This window comes from Apodemus sylvaticus, chromosome 7 (assembly GCF_947179515.1).
Source record: "Apodemus sylvaticus chromosome 7, mApoSyl1.1, whole genome shotgun sequence".
Taxonomy (NCBI): Eukaryota; Metazoa; Chordata; class Mammalia; order Rodentia; family Muridae; genus Apodemus; species Apodemus sylvaticus.
Window position 1 is genome coordinate 57,360,754 of NC_067478.1, and position 17,545 is coordinate 57,378,298.

A 17,545-nucleotide genomic window follows, 5' to 3' on the forward strand; every position below is an offset into this window, starting at 1 on the left:
GTAATAAAACAGTGATAAGGCTGGTAGGTTCCAGGCGTTATGATAGTGTAGCGCGGGGGGCCAGCTATGTGAAGAAGGTATTATTATTAACCTTCAGCTAGCACTGAGGAAATCCATGGGATGTGAAGTCCCTCACCCTAGATACCCAAGGATCCAAAGCTCACAGCTGCTGGGCTGAGGAGGCTGACCATACGAATTGATTTTGGAAAGGAGTGTGCTAGGAGCCTCTGCCTCAAGGTTGTTGCCATCTTCTTGGTCTAATGACTTGCTTCCTTATGTTCCAGGCCACACCAGATCTCTTAAAGGGCCAGCAGGAGCTCACACAACACACCAACGAGGAGACGGCCAAACAGATCCTTTACAATTACCTCAAAGAAGGGTGGGTGATTTCCCTTAAAAAGCGAAGTCACTGCTGTTTCCAGTGGGGCTCTTGACTTTGAGGCTTTATATTTAACTTTTATTTCCTGAGCCATTTGAGGGCTCCATCTCTATGGATGCAGTTTCAAACTAGCTGGGGGGCAGGGAAGGGCATTCTTTGTAAAACATTTGCAAAAATATAGAGATGCTGTATTTGTATGTGTGTGTGGCTGTGATGCATGCACATGTGTGTACAGGTACATTCAACATTGGTGGCCATAGGAGGGCCAGACATCAAAGCCAGGCATCCTCTATCACCTCTACCTCGATTCTTTTGAGACAAGATCTCTCGCTGAACCCGGAACTCCAACTTTCTGCTAGCCTAGCTAGCCAGCAAGGCCCTGGGGGCTGCCTGCCTCTGCCTCCAAACACTGGGGCAGCTCTTATGCGTGTGCTGGGATCCAAACTCAGGAGTTAATTCACTGACTCATGCCCTTTGCCTTAAATCAGTGTTTTAAAAAGGACCTTTACTGTATCAAAACAAGTTTAGAAGTAGGGAGGTCTACCAGTCTGTCAATGTTGAGTTAGCTCAGCCACACCTTGAAGACTTCCATGCCTTCGAAGTCTCCTGTTCTCCCTTATTGGAAGTTACAAAAGGAAGGTTGTCCTTTCTCCCAGAGGGAGGCCTGGTCCGAGCCTGACTTCCAGGATTGTTAAGCATGTGAAACATCTGAGAGCAGTGTTTGCCCTGCTTATCTTGGGAGACTTGGTCTCAGCCACTTGGATTCTCAGTCCAACCAGGCAGACCAAGGCTCTGCCCTGAGAGGGACTGAAGCCCTGAGGCAGAGGCAGCAGTCAACACCGGCTGTTTGTCTTCTGTGATTTATGCATAACTTGTCCTCATGACAGAGCTGACAACGTGGGTTCAAAATACAACCCAGGGGCTTAAAAATGACCACAGAGTTTTAAATACAGCCCGGAAAGGGTGTCACTGTAAAATTAAGCTAGAGAAACTTGTGGTTTCTAAAGTCCTTTTCCCTCTCTTTCCACTTTCTCTCCCTGCCTCCATTTTCTCTCTCTGCCTCCACTTTCCTCCTTTCCTCCCCCTCTCCTCCCCCTGCTCTGGGCTTCTTCCTCCTCCCTCACCTTTCCCCTCTCTTTCCTTTCCTTCTCAGTGATTTGTTGAGAGACAGGTGAGACAGAAGTTAGAGGTAGGTGCCTGTTTAAGGAATTTTATTTAAATCCCGTAATTGCCAGGGGTGTGGTAAAACAATCGGATTAACTGTGGAAGTGAGGACAAAAGGCTGCTGTTAGGCAGACTTGGCATTGGGGTGTCTTTTTCCTAAACATAGTCTAAATAAGTTAAAGATGCTCGAGTGTGTGTGTGTGTGTGTATAAGATGCTTGAGTGGGTGTGTGTATAAGATGCTCGAGTGTGTGTGTGTGTGTATAAGATGCTTGAGTGTGTGTGTGTGTGTGTATAAGATGCTCTAGTGGGTGTGTGTAATTCCTTTTGGAACAGATGTAAGCATCGAGTCAAGCAGCAGCTCACTGTATTTTCACGGAGCTTGATCAGGATTGGGTATCTGTCATGCTCAGATATTTGGACATGAGCATCTGTCTTAGGTTGAGCAGTAATGCCCTTCCCGCCTGCCCATCAAACTGCTTTGCCTGAAGCCTCAGTTTACTCAGGCCTCTTGCAGGGGCTTGTGATTCGAGTGTACAAGGATTTGGGACATTTCGAGGCTGACTCCCTTACTGTCCTCTCTGCTGCTGTTCTGCAGAGGCACAGACAACGAGGATGCCACTAAAAGGAAAGTGAACCTGGTCTTTGAGAAAATCCAGACTCTGAAGTCCAGAGCAGCAGGGAGTGGCCAAGGGAACAATCAAGTAAGTCGTGGTTTCTGTATTTTGCAGGAGTGTGTTGAATGCAAAATGTGAGAGGGACTGGTTTCTTCAGCTTTCTGTTGGCGTAGTGAGTGGGATTCCCTCTCAAGCAGCAAGCCATGGTGTCTCAGACAAACAGCTGGACTTTAATAAACACAGGTTAAACATCGTAATCCAAAATACCCTGAGACCCCCAGCTTGAGTGTTGACATGGGAGGTGTGGAAAGTTTAACACTAGCCATATGCAGAAACGTGAGCACAAACTTCTTTTCATGCAGAAAGACATTAAAACAATTAAATCACTTCTGGGCTCGGTGTCTTAGAAATTTTTGTGATTTAAATGAACTTTACATTGTCTTCATAGAATATCTTATTATATGCAGGCGGATATTCTAATCCTTAAATAATAATCCCAAGTCTGAAATATTTCTAAAGCCAGTCATCATGGCAAAGGTGCCATGGCCTGCTGTAGAAACAGAATATTTTTGTGTCTCTCGGTTACTGTCTTCTCTAGCACTCAGCATGCCAGGGACTATGTTGTGAGGTTGAGGGTGGTGGTGGTGGTGGTGTTTGTGTGTGTGTGCATATGTATACATGTATTACCATAATTCTGACTTGGGAACTTAGAATTTACTTATACACAGCTTTCAGGAACTGTAACTAATTTTTCCTTTCATTAAAAACATATTCTTTGGCAATATATTATATTAGTATAGTAGAATATATTTATATGTATTTAGATGGATATAGTTTTAGTTGTTTTTCACACCCAATTCTTCTCTTTGATAGTTCTGGTTCGCCTCAGACTCATAGAGTCTGCCTGAGATTGACTGTCTCCTATTTCTTAATATCAATTTAATATGTTCTGATAAAGCATTTAAATTTAAATAGTGTCTACTATTCTTGCTTTTTACTTACTTGCATGGTCTGGGGAGAACACAGCCTTTAGACTTGATATTAAGACTATGTCACTATGGATTATGGACTTGGGACAATCAGCCGGAACTGGGGAAGTCAGCGCATCTCTTCTGCAAATAAGATGTCTAAGGTCAAAGCATTCTTTGTGAGAAGGCAGGAAGGCAGGTTAAAAAAATGGCACGGGCAATATTAAGCATTGTGAGTTTGCCAATTTTATGTTTCTTGAGGTAATTTTATGTGGTAATCTATGGGAAGAGCAAGGTAGGATGTCTCCATTCTAGGCTACTGTGAAAGGCATTTTTATTTTCTTTTGAGACAGCCCCATGTAGCTAAAGCTGGCCTAGAGCTGGTGATTCTCTTGCCTGCAGCTCAGGAGTGCTGGGATTACAGGTGTGTACTACTGCATCCATTTATATGGTGCTGGGGATGGAACCCTGGGCTTCAAATATGCCTGGCAAGTACCCTACCAACGGAATTGCATCCCCAGGCCCTGAGAATGGATTTCAGACAGAGGCCAATGCTATTGTTCCCTTTGTTGCTTCTAGGGAGAGAGAGATTAGTTAAGAAGCCCTGCTGGCTTGAGGGAGGGAGGATGGGATCTCTGGCACTATGCAGTGCCTGACTTTAATTGATAGAGTTTCTTTCCCCACTACCCCCCTTCTTATGTTCTGAGTCTGATTCTTTGCTGGCAACGTTTTGGAGTTTTATCTTTTGGAAGGGGGATGTTAAGTGATTCCCTAGGGGAGACTGCTAGAGTATTTTCTCTATGGACTGAGACTATCTTGGAACTAGCAAAGCAGATTTTGTTTGTTTTTCTTTCCTTCTGTTTCTTCTCCTTCCCTGTTTCCCTCTCCCTTCCTTCCTCCCTTTCCTCAGTATGCAATTTCTCCCACTGTGCTGGATTTCGATTCTAAACGGGACTGTTGTCATTCCACTGTGATTTTGCTGCAGGTCCCTGCAGGTCCCTGCGGCTGGTGAGAAGGGCCTCTTCCAGGCTTATGATACACAACCCACACCTGGGTCAGCAGCTTGAGAGCCAAGACTCTGCATCTTAAAGCTTAGGTTCCTACTTTTATCTCTTTGCCTTACCACTTAGTTGTAGGATTTTAGCCAATTCCCCTTGAGAGCTTCATCCTGTTATCACTTCCACGGTAGAAAAGAAACAAGAGCCCCCGAGATTCACACTCAGATCAGACACGATGCCTCCAGACCGACTATTTAATCTGGCCCCTCTTCTTGGTGGAAAGGAAGGGATTAGATGGAGAAAGCCAATTTGGCCCAAATGCATTTATTTGCATTTGCTGACAGGACTGTGCTGAAGGTTGGGGGCTGAAAGTCTGCCTGGCAGTCCTGGATGGAGCATCAGCCCCCAGGACAAGGGAGGTTTAGAAATAGAGGGTCCGACTGCACACAGACACAGGCTCCCAGAGAATGTCACCCAACAGGTGTTTCTTCAACAAATCCTTTTTTGCTTGTTTATTGGGATCAAACTTAGAGTAAAATGCACGAGTCATAACTGTAGTTTGCTGGGTTTTTAACATACATTTGCATCTGTGCAAATCCTATTCCAACCACAGGCAGGGTGCTCCCCTCACCTTACCCTGTGTGCTCCTTCCCTATTAAGCAAGTCCTCCTTCTTGAGGTAATCCATTGTAGCACCAATAGCCTAGATTAGTTTTCCTTAAATTTCATATCAGTAAATTACCTGATTACTGTCTATATGGCTTTATTTCTTCAATATTGTTTCAGTGAAGTTCACTAATTTTATATTTATCAGTAAGTATTTTGTATTTTACACACACACACACACACACACACACACACACACACACACACCGAGGTACGAGCGCATACCTAGTGTGTGTACCTAGTGTATTCCTGGTGAATATCTCTAGCTTGGGACTCTTAGCAATAAAGCTACAGTGGACACTGAATATTAATGTACGTACACTCATTACAAAGGTCACTCACCCACACTTTCTCTTTGGTATATAAGCAGAGTGATCTTCCAGATCATAAAGTAGGCAAGAATTTTGCTGTGCATACTGTGAATGGTTTCAGGAGGTGGTGGAACAATTAGCATTCCCACAGTGGTGCACACAAGACCTGGGTGTTAGACCTTGACTAGCACCTCTGTTCGATTGCATGGATTCTATAACTGTATGTTCCATACAGATTGAAATACTATACTTTTAGCATAAGCTCTGGTAATGTCTGTCTTCTGACTTTATATTTTTCTTTTTCAAGTTGGCTATTCTAAGTCTCTCACCTTCTGGAAATGCTATATTTTCCAGAAGTGGGGGTGAGGTAGACAGAGCCGGGGAGATGACTCATGGGTAAATAGTGGGCTCTTGTAGAGGGCCTAGGCTTGATTCTTAGCACCTACATCATGTGGTTCACACTGCAACTCCAGCAACCGGCTCTGGAATCATATGTACAAACATGTACACATGTGCACCACACACACTCATATAATTAAAATAATAACAATGGGAATAAATCTTTAACAAAAAGCAGGGAGAGGAGAGAGAAACATGGACTCTTGGCTGGGGTTATCCTGGATCTGTATATCCCTTTGTTCAGGATTCTCCTGTCACATGGCCAGGCCCTACAGAAGCATGGACCGGTTCCCATTCATCTGTGCCCTCTGCTTCTCCTGTATCTCACACAGCTTTCATTTTGGTTTGTGTACTTTTCACTTGTATTCATTCTTGGTGTGTGTTTTCTGCCTAAGGCTGTTTTCTTCCACCCTGGGAACCGTTCTAATCTGTCCTGTCATCTTTTCTGCTGGCAGTGGGCTCTCAGTGTTTTCTCAGATTGCCCTTGTCCATCCCTGTGTTCGAGGCTCTCTAGCTCAGGAAGCATTGTTTAGTCTGATGACTTCAGGGACACATTGGTCCCTTGTCTCCCAGGGGTCCCCTGGAAAGCCGGCAGCGTTCTTAGTATTGTTCACAGAAAGCAGTCCTTGTCTCTCTAGGTGCTTTGACTGTTTGATCTTCTAGTCTTGGAGGTTTGAGTGCAGTGCCCTTGAGTGTGGGTTTCCAGTGCTTAGCCTGAGTCCTTGACTTCCTAGGTCTCTGGTGCTCATCGTATCTAAAGCACCCTGGCCATTTGTTTTAAATATTGTTATCACATTCTGCTCTCCATAGGGTTCAGTCACATATATTTAAAATTTTTTTATGGTCTCTCTTGTTCTGTGTGTCTGCATGAGTGTCTATGTGAGTATATGTGTGTGTGTGTGTGTATGTGTATGTGTGTCTGTGGTTTGATTTGGCATTTCTGAATATCCTCTCTCATGTGCTTCTCCCTTTAATTTCTTTTGAGACAGCGTCTCACTATGCAACTCTGGCTGTTCTGGAACTGGCCTCAAATTTGATGCAATGGACTTGCCTCTGCCTCCCGAGTGCTGGGATTAAAGGCATGCGCTTTTCTCTTAATGTTTAAATTCATTGACTTTGTTTTCTGGGTCTATTTTTTTTTTTTTTAAGGTTAAAGGCTTGCTCCTTTAAAATGCCCTGAAACAACCTTTTTATCCTTCTTTAAGGATGATCTTTTTCTTCTCTTGTGTGTATATGCATGTTCATGTGTGTCCATGTGTGTGCAACGGGTGTACATGTGTGGAGGGCCCTGAAGGTGATGTTGAGACTCTTCCTGGAGCCCTCTTCGACCACACTCTACAGGGCTTTCTCATTAAACCCAGAGCTCACTGGTATGGCTCATTTTGCTAGACAGCTCACTCCTGGGGTCTTCTCTTCAGTTTCCCAGGCTGGGATTACAGGCGAGCCACCCACTGACCTGGCACCCTCGTGGGTTCTGGGGATATAACCTTGAACCCTCTTGATTGCACAGGCAAGCATTAGTTGCTGACCCATCTCCCCAGCCCCCAGGGACCAGTCTTTTAAGAGCCACCCAATGAGTTCTTATATTTAAGGTATTGTATTGCCATTCTAAAATGTCCATTTGGGCATTTAACTGGTGTGAGAAAACTTTTTAAAAATCCATTTCGTTCCTAGTTTTCTGCATGTTTAAGAATATTGTTTATAGCTCTTTGCCTGCCTTCCCTTCCTGGTTGCTGTCTTCTGTCTGGGTTATCTTCCCCTCTGTTGTGCTTTTCTATGATTGGTAAGTTTGTTCCTGGTTCTTTAAACATCTAGGATTTTCTAATTGCATGCTGGGGAATAGATGACAACTTACACATGCACTGGGCTGTCTTATCTTCCACCAAAAGGTGCTGATTTTTTAGGCTTTGCTGAGGATTTTTACCTTCATTCCTGTGGCCTGACCTATAGTCCCTTCTCAGATGTCAAGTGAATACCAAGCCATTAACCAGACTTTGCCTTTTTGGCCAAGTTGGATTCCATTGTCTCCACAGCTCAGCACAACCTGTGTTGGTTGATTGGCTTCTTTATCTCTTAGACCCTTTTTTCCTGATGAACTTTTGGAATCTTGCCTTGCTTACAATATAGCTTAGGAATCATCTAAGAAACCAAAAAGTTGTGCTTTCTTAAACAGCTTTTTCTGTGAGGTTCTTACTTCTCTCATACCCTTATCTCAAGGGTGATCTTCTGCTGATAATATCTAATTTCCTAGGTGCTTCTTAAGTCAATGTGAATTGCACAATTCTTTTGATTGTACTTGTTTCCCTCTTGAATTGAAGTAATAAATTATTCTCGGTGGTTGGTTTTATTTGGTGGTGATGGGGATTGAGCACTGGGCCTCACATATGCTAGGCAAGTGTATGTACTACTAGGTCACACCCCCAGCCTTGTAAACTTGGTGTATTTAGAGCTATTTTAAACTTAGAGTGGACTGAGTAAAAAGGACAGGAATTTTCCTTGCCCCATTGTGATCCTCTGGTACACTTGTAAGCATGGGTTGATATTAACACACACGATTATAATCAAAATCCTGCCGTCCACTCCGGGATTTGCTCTTAGTAGTGTACATTATAATGGAGTGTGTATGTGTGTGTATGTGTGTGTGTGTACTTGTTCATGTATGTAGAGGTCAGATGGAAGCTTTCTTAGGTTGCTGTCCATTTTATTTTATTTATTTATTTATTTATTTTTTTCTCAAATTCCATCACTGGGAAGGCAGAGCCAGGAGGATGCCAAGGCTCACCCTAACCTATTTAGCCAGCCTCAGGCCACTGAGAGACTATGGTTTGTTTGTTTGTTCTTTAAAAGTACTTCAGGAGCCACAGCTAAAGTTGCCCTTGGGCTTTCACATGCACACATAAGCCAGGAGGTATATGTTCTACATTTAGTACCTTAATAATTCATAATATGTCTAAAAGATGTCCAATAAATCTACCCCTTCCTCAAGTGTTAGTCATGCTGGAAATCTGTGAAATAGTTCCTCGGACTGTGGTGGAAGATGTACAATAAACTCTGAGGGAGCGTCACAGTCGACTGTGGGGAGGGGTCTGAGAGGCTGACGCTTGATCGAGTCTTAGGCTGGTCTGTGCTGTCACAGGCATTCTATCTCCGATGTTACCGATGTTACCGTGGGGAGGAGAACGAAAGAAAAGCATCTCGTGTGTGTAACCGAGGATGTCTTTGCAATTAATTGTAGGCTCCGAATTCTCCCTCGGAAGGTAATGATCTGTTGGATCAGAAGAACAAACTGATCCTAGAAGTGTCTGAACTACAGCAGCAACTGCAGCTGGAGATCAAGGTAGCTGGCTCTTGTATTTTTCCCATTTCTATCTTGGTTGATAAAGGTTTTTTCTAAAACACACATTGAGATGTCCAGGTGAGGTGAAAGTCATTTTCACCTAAAAGAAACATTCCTCTCATCCCTGAGCACATTCCTTTGAATTTAGTGGCTGCAAGCCAAAGAATTTTTTAAAGCAACAGAGCATTGTTGCTTTAAACACTGCTTTGAGCAAGTGAAATCCTTTTAGAGACAGGCAGTCCAATAGGAAACTATGTGTTTTGTTCTTACATAAAGCATTTAAACGTAAGCAATGGAAACAGCAAAATGAGGTGTACCTGTGTTTGTGTTTTTACTTTAAAGTGTTCAATTAAGTATGAATATTTCATATTCTTTCTGGAACTACTAAACCTTAATTACATGGTTTGATTAAGTTGTTTAATAATGAAGGAACAAGGGTATGAATTCTATTAATGTTCACAAGTGGGCTTCTGGGCTGGGATTGTAGCTCATTGGGTAAAGTCCTTACTCGGCACGCATAAAACCCTGGTTTCCAGCCCCCATGCCTCATAACCCAGGCATGGTAGTGCACCTCAGTACTCGCAGAACTTTCAAGATGAAGGTAAAAAGATCAGGAGTCAAGATCATCCTTATCTACATAGCCAGTTTGCTGTTAGCCTGGGCTATGTGAGACCCTGCCACAGAGAGACAGACAGACACGGAGATGTGGGTGGTGGTGCTTCAGTAGGGACAGACAACAGAGGTATTCTAAAATCATACTGACTCATGTTAGAACCATCAGAACATCAAGGAGGAGCGAGAAAGAATGAGAGAGGATTTAGAAGAACTGCGAGTCCGGCACCAGAGCCAAGTGGAGGAGACGGCCACCCTGCAGCGACGGCTGGAGGAAAGCGAAGGGGAGCTGCGGAAGAACTTGGAAGAGTGAGTGTCTGACTGGAGCCCCGCCCCTTCCTGCCTTCTTGAGTCACGTGTTGCTAGAACCTTCTGTCCTTTTCACCCCTCTCAGCCTTCTAAGTGTTTGTCAGCACCACTCACGGCTTTCCTCTCCCCCCCCCCCCCCCTTTACCAAGTTGTGTAGATGGATATATAAGCAGGGAGGTTAATAATTACTAAACCCTGTTGTGTGCTTAGAGTGTGTCTTATAAAGCTTCAGCCCCAAAAGGGGCGTGAGAAGCAGTGGACTCCGAGGGGTGGTTTGTAGTGACTGAGATTTCTCCTGGGAACCTTGAGTGTGATACCTAAGAACTAAGGCTTCCAGGAGCCTAGGCCTAGCCTTCAAAACGTGTTAGACTTTAGGGTTCACAGTCTCTCCCAGCGTGAGCACTTTCTCCAGAATGGGCTGGTCTCTGTGGTGCACCCTCTCACTTAATGCTCAGTCTGTGGAAGGGGGAAGTTGCTCCAGTGCTCTACCTGCCATATTATTCTGTGAAATTTAATGGCAAGGAATCTAAAATCAAGGTCTGATTTTCTTTCTGGATACGGCTTTGCAAACACACCCAAGAGATGTGCTTTCTAATCTCCTAGGTGCTTCTTCGTTTAATCGAGCTGACAACATTGACCATTAACTTCATGGTTCTCCATGGTTTTTTGCATTTCTTCATTTTCTGTGTCCTAATTCTAGTATTTCACAGCCTCTTTCTGGTAGAAAATGTCCCCCCCAAGTCCATCCAATTTCATTTGTTTGAGTTCTTATCTGACATCTTGGCCAAATTAGGCTGTAGTCCCGAGAAGGCTTCTTGGGGCTACAGGTGACCATGTGACAGCCAGAAAGCCTGTGGTCAGAGCAGGTGAGGACTGAGGATCCCAGGACCCTCTCTGACAGACCTCCCGTTGTCCCCCGCCAGGCTGTTCCAAGTGAAGATGGAGCGGGAACAGCACCAGACTGAGATCAGAGACCTGCAGGACCAGCTGTCGGAAATGCACGACGAACTGGACAGCACCAAGCGGTCCGAGGACAGGGAGAAGGCAGCCCTGATCGAGGTAAGGGAGCCGTGGGCCGAGTGTCAGCCCCACCGTCCTCGAAGGGTGGGATTCGTGGGCTGGATGCTGTCAGCCATTTTCTGTTGTGTGTATTGATCCACTGGTTTCTCCATTTAGATTCTGTGAGGCCATCACTGTAGTAGGGGAACTTTGAACCACACTGAAAAGTAGGAAGAGTGTTATGTTAAAGGCTGGGGAGATGGCTCCATCGGTAAAGGGTTAGCTGGGCAAACATGAGGATCTGAGATCAACCCCCAGAAACTATGCAAAGCCATAGCTGGACAGTTAATCCTAGTGTAGAAGAAGAGATGGACAGATCCCTGAGTTGTGCTGGCTGGCCAGCCTAGCCTACTCTGTGAGCTCCTAGCTCAAGACCCTGTGTCAGAAAACAGACCCTGAGGAATGAGATCAGAGGTGCCTCTCGGCCTACACCCCTCTCATCCCACACTTACACACACTCATGTCCACACTCACTTATATTCTCTCTCATATACTCACATACATAAAAACAGTCTTACACACTGACAGATATTCTCACACACACAAGTACACACTCTTCCACACTCATACACTCACACATATACACACACTCTTACACACTTGTAGATGCTCTCATAGATGCACACTCACATGTCATAACATATACTCACACTCACATGTAGTACATTAGCACTCATCAGTTCTCAGCACAGACCAAGGAGTTGTCAATGTTTCACTATGTTCCTGCATTAATTGTTCTGCACATCTATTCATCTTTGAAGTAAATTACAGATAAGATCATATTTTACTCTTCTTAGAATTTACAGAACTTGCTGACATAGTTACAATACCATTATGGTACCTAATGTGTGTATGGTTTCTTTTTGTTTTGTTTTGTGTGTGTGGTTTTTTTTGGTTGTTTTTTGTTTTTTGAGACAGGGTTTCTCTGTATAGCCCTGGCTGTCCTGGAACTCACTCTGTAGACCAGGTTGGCCTCGAACTCAGAAATCCACCTGCCTCTGCCTCCCAGAGTGCTGGGATTACAGGCATGCGCCACCACTGCCCGGCTTTTAAAGAATTATTTATTTATTTTGTGTATATGAGTACACTGTAGCTGTCTTCAGATACACCAGAAGAGAGCACAGGATCCCATTACAGATGGTTGTGAGCCACCATGTGGTTGCTGGGAATTGAACTCAGGACCTTTGAAAGAGCAGTCGATGCTCTTAACCACTGAGCCATCTCTCCAGCCCATGTGTATGGTTTCTATAGTATAAATAAAAGAAGTTTGAATACTCAACCCTTGTTATCTCTGAGTCTATTTAATAGTTGATGTAGTGAGTTCAGGGCCAGCCTGGGGTACATCAGCCCCTCCCTAAAACAAAGTTTCCCCTAAGGATAAATTCCCAGAGATGATGTCAGTGGAGAACTTATGCATTTTGGTGGCACTTCACTCAGAGCCCGAGGACAGAGGCGCTCCTGTGCCCTGTGCCCTGTGCCTGGCTCCAGCCACCTCTGTTCTCTTCTCCACTCCATCTTGCTCTTCTTTTGCATATTTTCCTTCAGCACAGCCAAGTGCTGTCATCCTTGCTTTCCCCATTTCATTTGCAGCATACTTCTGAATGACAGAACAAAAAAAGAATTTTCATGATTTAAATTACTTTGAAGTGTTTCCATATTTTTCTAAAATGAAGCAATTCTAAGATAGACTGCATGCTATTTTACTTGGTTTTTTTTTTTTTTTTTTGAGATAGTGTCATATGTAGTCTTAAACTTACTATGTAGCTGAGGATGACCTTGAGTTCCTGCCTCCACCTCTCAAGTGCTGGGGTTGCAGGTGGGTACCGCCATGTTCACTTTATGTGGTGTTGAGTACTGAGCCTCTGGCTTCATGCTAGACAAGCACTCTACCACACTCCTTAAGCCACCCTACTGACTGTTCTGAACTTAATGATAGCTTTGTAGGCCCATCTGTATTGGTAGGGGACGAGGACAGGGACTCTGGCTTTGGTGGTGTGTGTTCAGGCCACAACTGGAATGGGAACATCTTGTCTTAAAATGTTGTCCTGTAGTTGGGTTACTAGCTGTTTGTTGCACTCCTGACAAGACCTGTGCCGACTGCAGGAGGAGGGAGGTGGAGCAGTGTTAGTATCTATGTCTTCATCTTTGCCTTATTGTTCTTCTCTGACTTTTCAGCGACTTTTAAAATATGGTGTACAGTTTCCATAAAGAAGATCCCATCTCCTAGTCACTTTCAATTTACTCTTTGTATCTTAATAAGTAGTAGACTGGAGAAATTTGATAACAGATTAGACGTGGGGCCAAGTTTTCCATGGCTCTTGGCTGAGAACAGACTCTTAAACACAATGAGCATGGAATCCACAGTGAGAACTGACTGAAAACTGTCGACGCCTGGATGCTCCGTGAGCCTGTGTTGCAGCCCGGACTTTTCATCAAACCTCGCTCCTTTTTCTTGCTATGGTACTGGAGACTGAAGCCAAGTCCCTGTGTACCCCAGGCACATGCTGTGCCACTGCCTCTGCCTCAGCCCACAAATTATTCACTTTTTCTTAAATAGTATCAGGAAGGCCTCTACACGGAACCTGTAAAATAACATTGGTGGGGGTGGGGGAAGGAATAGCCGGGCATAGTAATGTGTGCCTTCAATGCCAGTGCTTGGGAGATAGAGGCAGGTGGACTTTTATGAGCCTGCTCTACAGAGTGAATTTCCGGAGTAACCAGAGCTACATAGCGAGACTCTGTCTCCAAAACAACAGCAGCAGCAGCGACAACAACAAAACAAAACAAACAAAAACCAAAAAACCAGAAAAGTTTCAAAGACAGCATAGTAGAGATAGTGTTTTGTTAGTTGAAAGAGCTGATGAGTAAGAAAGTTCTATTGTTTGTAGAATTCCTGGTCTGTAAACTTTTAAATGAGGGTCTCTTTCCTGTAGTTCAACCTAGACTCAAATTCGCTAACTTATTATGTAGCCAAGGTTGGCCTTGATTCCTTCCCCTACCTCCTGCATGCTGGGAATGTAGGTGTGTACCACTTGGCCTGTTTTTATTTGTTGGTTTTTATTTGTTGGTTGGTTTGTTTGTTTGTTTTTTCATTTTTAAAATGTGGGGCTGAGCATAGATGCCAGCGTCTCATGCATAAGAGACCGTGGTTCTGCCCAATGAGCTGCACCTTCAGCTCCTGGGAACTACGTGGGCTTTTTTTTTTTTTTAAACTATAAAGGGTCTTTAAAATTGTGTGTGTGTGTGTGTGTGTGTGTTGGTTCTCTCCTTCCACCTTGTGAGTCTTAGGGTTTAAACTCACACCACCAGACTTGGCGGCAAGCACCTTCGCCTGCTGAGTCAGCTCCTTGGCCTACAAGACCCATTTCTTAGCTCTAATACAAAAAGAATCTTAGGCCTAGTGTTTGTCTCCTTTCCTGTCCATTCAGGTGGCATCAGGTCCGACATGCAGCACCTGTACAGATGCCATCCATCCAGGTGGGTTTTCTGACGGACAGATGTCACTGACTGTGTCTGCAGAGCTGAGAGGTAGCCCTTTCCCACAGAGCCTGCTGGGTCTTGCTTCTGGCCTTCAAGTCCTTCAGTGCTTCTGAAATGTTTGCCTATGAAACCTTGGAGAGAGTGGGAGCCCAGGCACTTCTAAAATAAACGTACATTGTGACCATTCTAACATTAATTTACTACATTCTAATAAAAGTGACCGAGCAATGCTGTGGCTCTCTCCGGCCATCTTACCCTTTCTAGGTCATGGGGTAGAGCAGGGGTTCTCTACCTCCCTAATGACTTTATGTTGTGATGACCCCAGCCATAAAATTATTTTTATTGATACTTCACAACTGTATTTTGCTACTATTATGAATCGTAACGTAAATATCAGATATACAGGATATTTGATATGTGACCCCTATGAAAAGGTTATTTAAACATTCAAAGGGGTCATGACCCACAGGTTGAGAACCACCTCGGCAGAACCAAAAAAAAAAAAAAAAAAAAAAAAAGACTGAATTCTGTTGGACTCCCACAATATAAAAATATAAACCTTCTTCTACCCCAGCAATGGGCATGGGCAGACGTAGTTTTCTTCACTTTGGCTTGCAGGTCTTCGGTGGCACGTAGCCTGCAGCTCTCTTTGATCAGGGCTTGCCGCACCTAGCTGGGGCATCCCAGTTCTCATCTCTCTGTAGCCTGCTGTTCGGATCACTGCTACAGCGGAAAGCGGCTCCCTACAGGATGCACTTCCTTTGTCTCCAGTTTTATTTCATGCCTGCAGTTCTAGGTTCTGGCTGTTTCTTTGCTTTAGTTTAAAGAGATGAATCCCCCAGAGTCCCTTACCCCCAGTGCACCTCTCCAGCCTTTTGTAGTAGACAGCACTCTGTTGTTCTGTTTGCATCTAACTCTTAGGCCACACACAGTGCCAGTGTTCAGCTTTCTGGGTGGTTTGTGGTCCGGTCTGTGGTCACTCTATGGGGAAAAGAAGCTACTAGGTCCTATCCAGGCCACACCCTCTGCTCTAATGTTTATCAGCTGTGTGACCTGGGTGTGTTTGAGACAGACAGATAGGCAGGCTTAGAGAAAGAGAGAGAGAGACAGAGACACAGAGAGAGACAGAGACAGAAAGGGAAATTGAATGAATTGTGTGTGTGTGTGTGTGTGTGTGTGGTATGTACATGTGGATTCTAGAGGAAAACTTCATTTCTCAAATGTCAGCCCTACCTTGATATCTAAGACAAATCTAGAACTTGCCAAGCAGGCCAGCTAGATAGCTGGCCAGGGATTCCCCAGGAGTACCTATCTCTCTCTCAAAAGCTGGGATTGAATACATCAGCCAAACAGGCTGGCTTTTTCTTTTTCTTTTTCTTTCCCTTTTTCTCTTTCTTTTTCTTTTTCTCTTTCTTTCTCTCCTTTTCTCTCTTTCTCTCTCTCTCTTTTTTTCTCCCTCTCTTTTCTTTTCTTTTCTTTTCAAGTACATTCTGGGGATTGAGCTAGGGTCCTGATGGCAGCAAGGCAAGTACTTTACTCACTGAGCCGGCTCTCCATCCCCAGATGTGTGATGTTGGAGGAGGTGTGTTAGCCTCTCAGAGCTCCTGGCTTTTTCATTTATGAACAGATCTTGATCTCTTTAAATAGTCATTGTTTTGATTTTTAGAATTATTTAGAATAGCACTTTTAGAATAGTATTATTCTCATGCAATTAAGTGCCAAACACAACCAACTTTTCTAGATCTTCCATTACCTGCCCTCCCCTGTTCACTGGGGTTGTTTGTTTGTTTTGTTTATTTAAATTTATTGCATTTCTTTCTTTTATGGGTGTGGGTGTGGGCATGCCTTTGTCTTTGCCTGCTCTGTGGAGGTTAGAGGACAGCTTGTGGGAGGGAAGTCAGTTCTCTGCTTCTAGCAGTTAGTGCTGAGGCTCAGACTCTGCCCAGACTTGGGAGTTAGCACCTTTATCTGCTAAGCCATCTCACAGGCCCCACACTAGGTGAGAAATGGCTGGTTCTTTGTCACATGACCCTTGACTGCATAAAGGTTTAGAAATTAGTGATTTTAAGTAGCCAGATTTCCCCTTGTTTTCCTTGACTGTAGTCTCCAAAAAGGCACATTTTTCTCTACTGAATGCTTTTTTTTATATTTTGAGTTTTTCCTAGTTATCAGTTTCCTCTTTATTTGATATAATTAAGGTTTCATGCATTGAAGTGAAGTTTTGGAAACTGTGTGTGTCTATCGATCTCCCTTCTGTAAACTACTGTGGGATATGGCAAGGTGTAATCTGATTGGATTCCTGCAGCATGGTCCACTTAAGACAGCTCCAGCCACCGATAGCACACTGTCTATGTAGAATTGACTGCAAGTCCTTGACACGCCTTGGCGGCAGTGATACATCCCACTAGAGATAAGGGTGGGAAGGGGAACTGCTCTATCTAAGAACCGCTAAAAAATGTGTGAGAGCAAGAGCAGGAAGGGGTGACTCTGAAGTTGCTGGCTGTAGGTGCCATAAAGTCCTAGAGAGATCGCCAGTGGCAACAGGGATGGGTAGTTCTGCTCTTCAAAGAGAGCTGGGTAGGGATAGCCAGGTGGTCCCTCATTGCGTTAGGATGAGGGATTCTCGTCTTAGGGATGGGTCTCTAGGCTGCATCAGAGCTCATCCTTGCCTGCTGGCAGGGCTAAAGCTTGGTCTGTGCTGTGGTCTCCTGCCTGTTGGCCTGGTCCAATGGACCTGCTAATCCAAGAGCAGCAGGTCTCAGCTCTTTCATAGGGGTCGCATATCAGATAATTACATTGCAATTGATAACAGCAAGCTTACAGTTATGAAGTAGTAATGAAATAATTTTATTTCAACACATCCTGAGAGATAAGGGTCACAGCATTAGGAAGGTTGAGAACCACTGCTCCAGAGTAAAGGAGAGACTTCTGCCAGTTGTTTTTAAATGGAACTCATTACTTTGTATGTTACCCTGAAACAGTAACTTAGGGTCAAAGATCTGGCTCTGTGGGTAAAGGTGCTGGTAAGCCTGGCAATCTGAGGTCATGGAGTGAATGCAAAGATGGAAGGAGAGGAGAGGGTGACTCTATAGATTGCCCTCTGATTTCCATATATAAGCTGTAGCATGGCCACAGTACCCCTCTGACACATCACATACACACACACACACACACACACACACACACACACACACACACACATATACACATACACACACTAACACAAACATACACACACATCATGTGTA

General features: G+C 44.2%; 1 protein-coding gene across 1 annotated transcript in view; it reads left to right on the top strand.

The window, feature by feature from the left end:
• The window catches only part of Cgnl1 (cingulin like 1), a 157,559-nt gene that overhangs the window by 52,074 nt on the left and 87,940 nt on the right, over window positions 1-17,545 (top strand). The window contains exons 3-7 of the mRNA XM_052187858.1: window positions 285-379; window positions 2,141-2,246; window positions 8,736-8,837; window positions 9,610-9,758; window positions 10,682-10,817. Coding sequence (XP_052043818.1) covers window positions 285-379; window positions 2,141-2,246; window positions 8,736-8,837; window positions 9,610-9,758; window positions 10,682-10,817 — 588 coding nt within the window. The remainder of the gene's footprint in view (window positions 1-284; window positions 380-2,140; window positions 2,247-8,735; window positions 8,838-9,609; window positions 9,759-10,681; window positions 10,818-17,545) is intronic.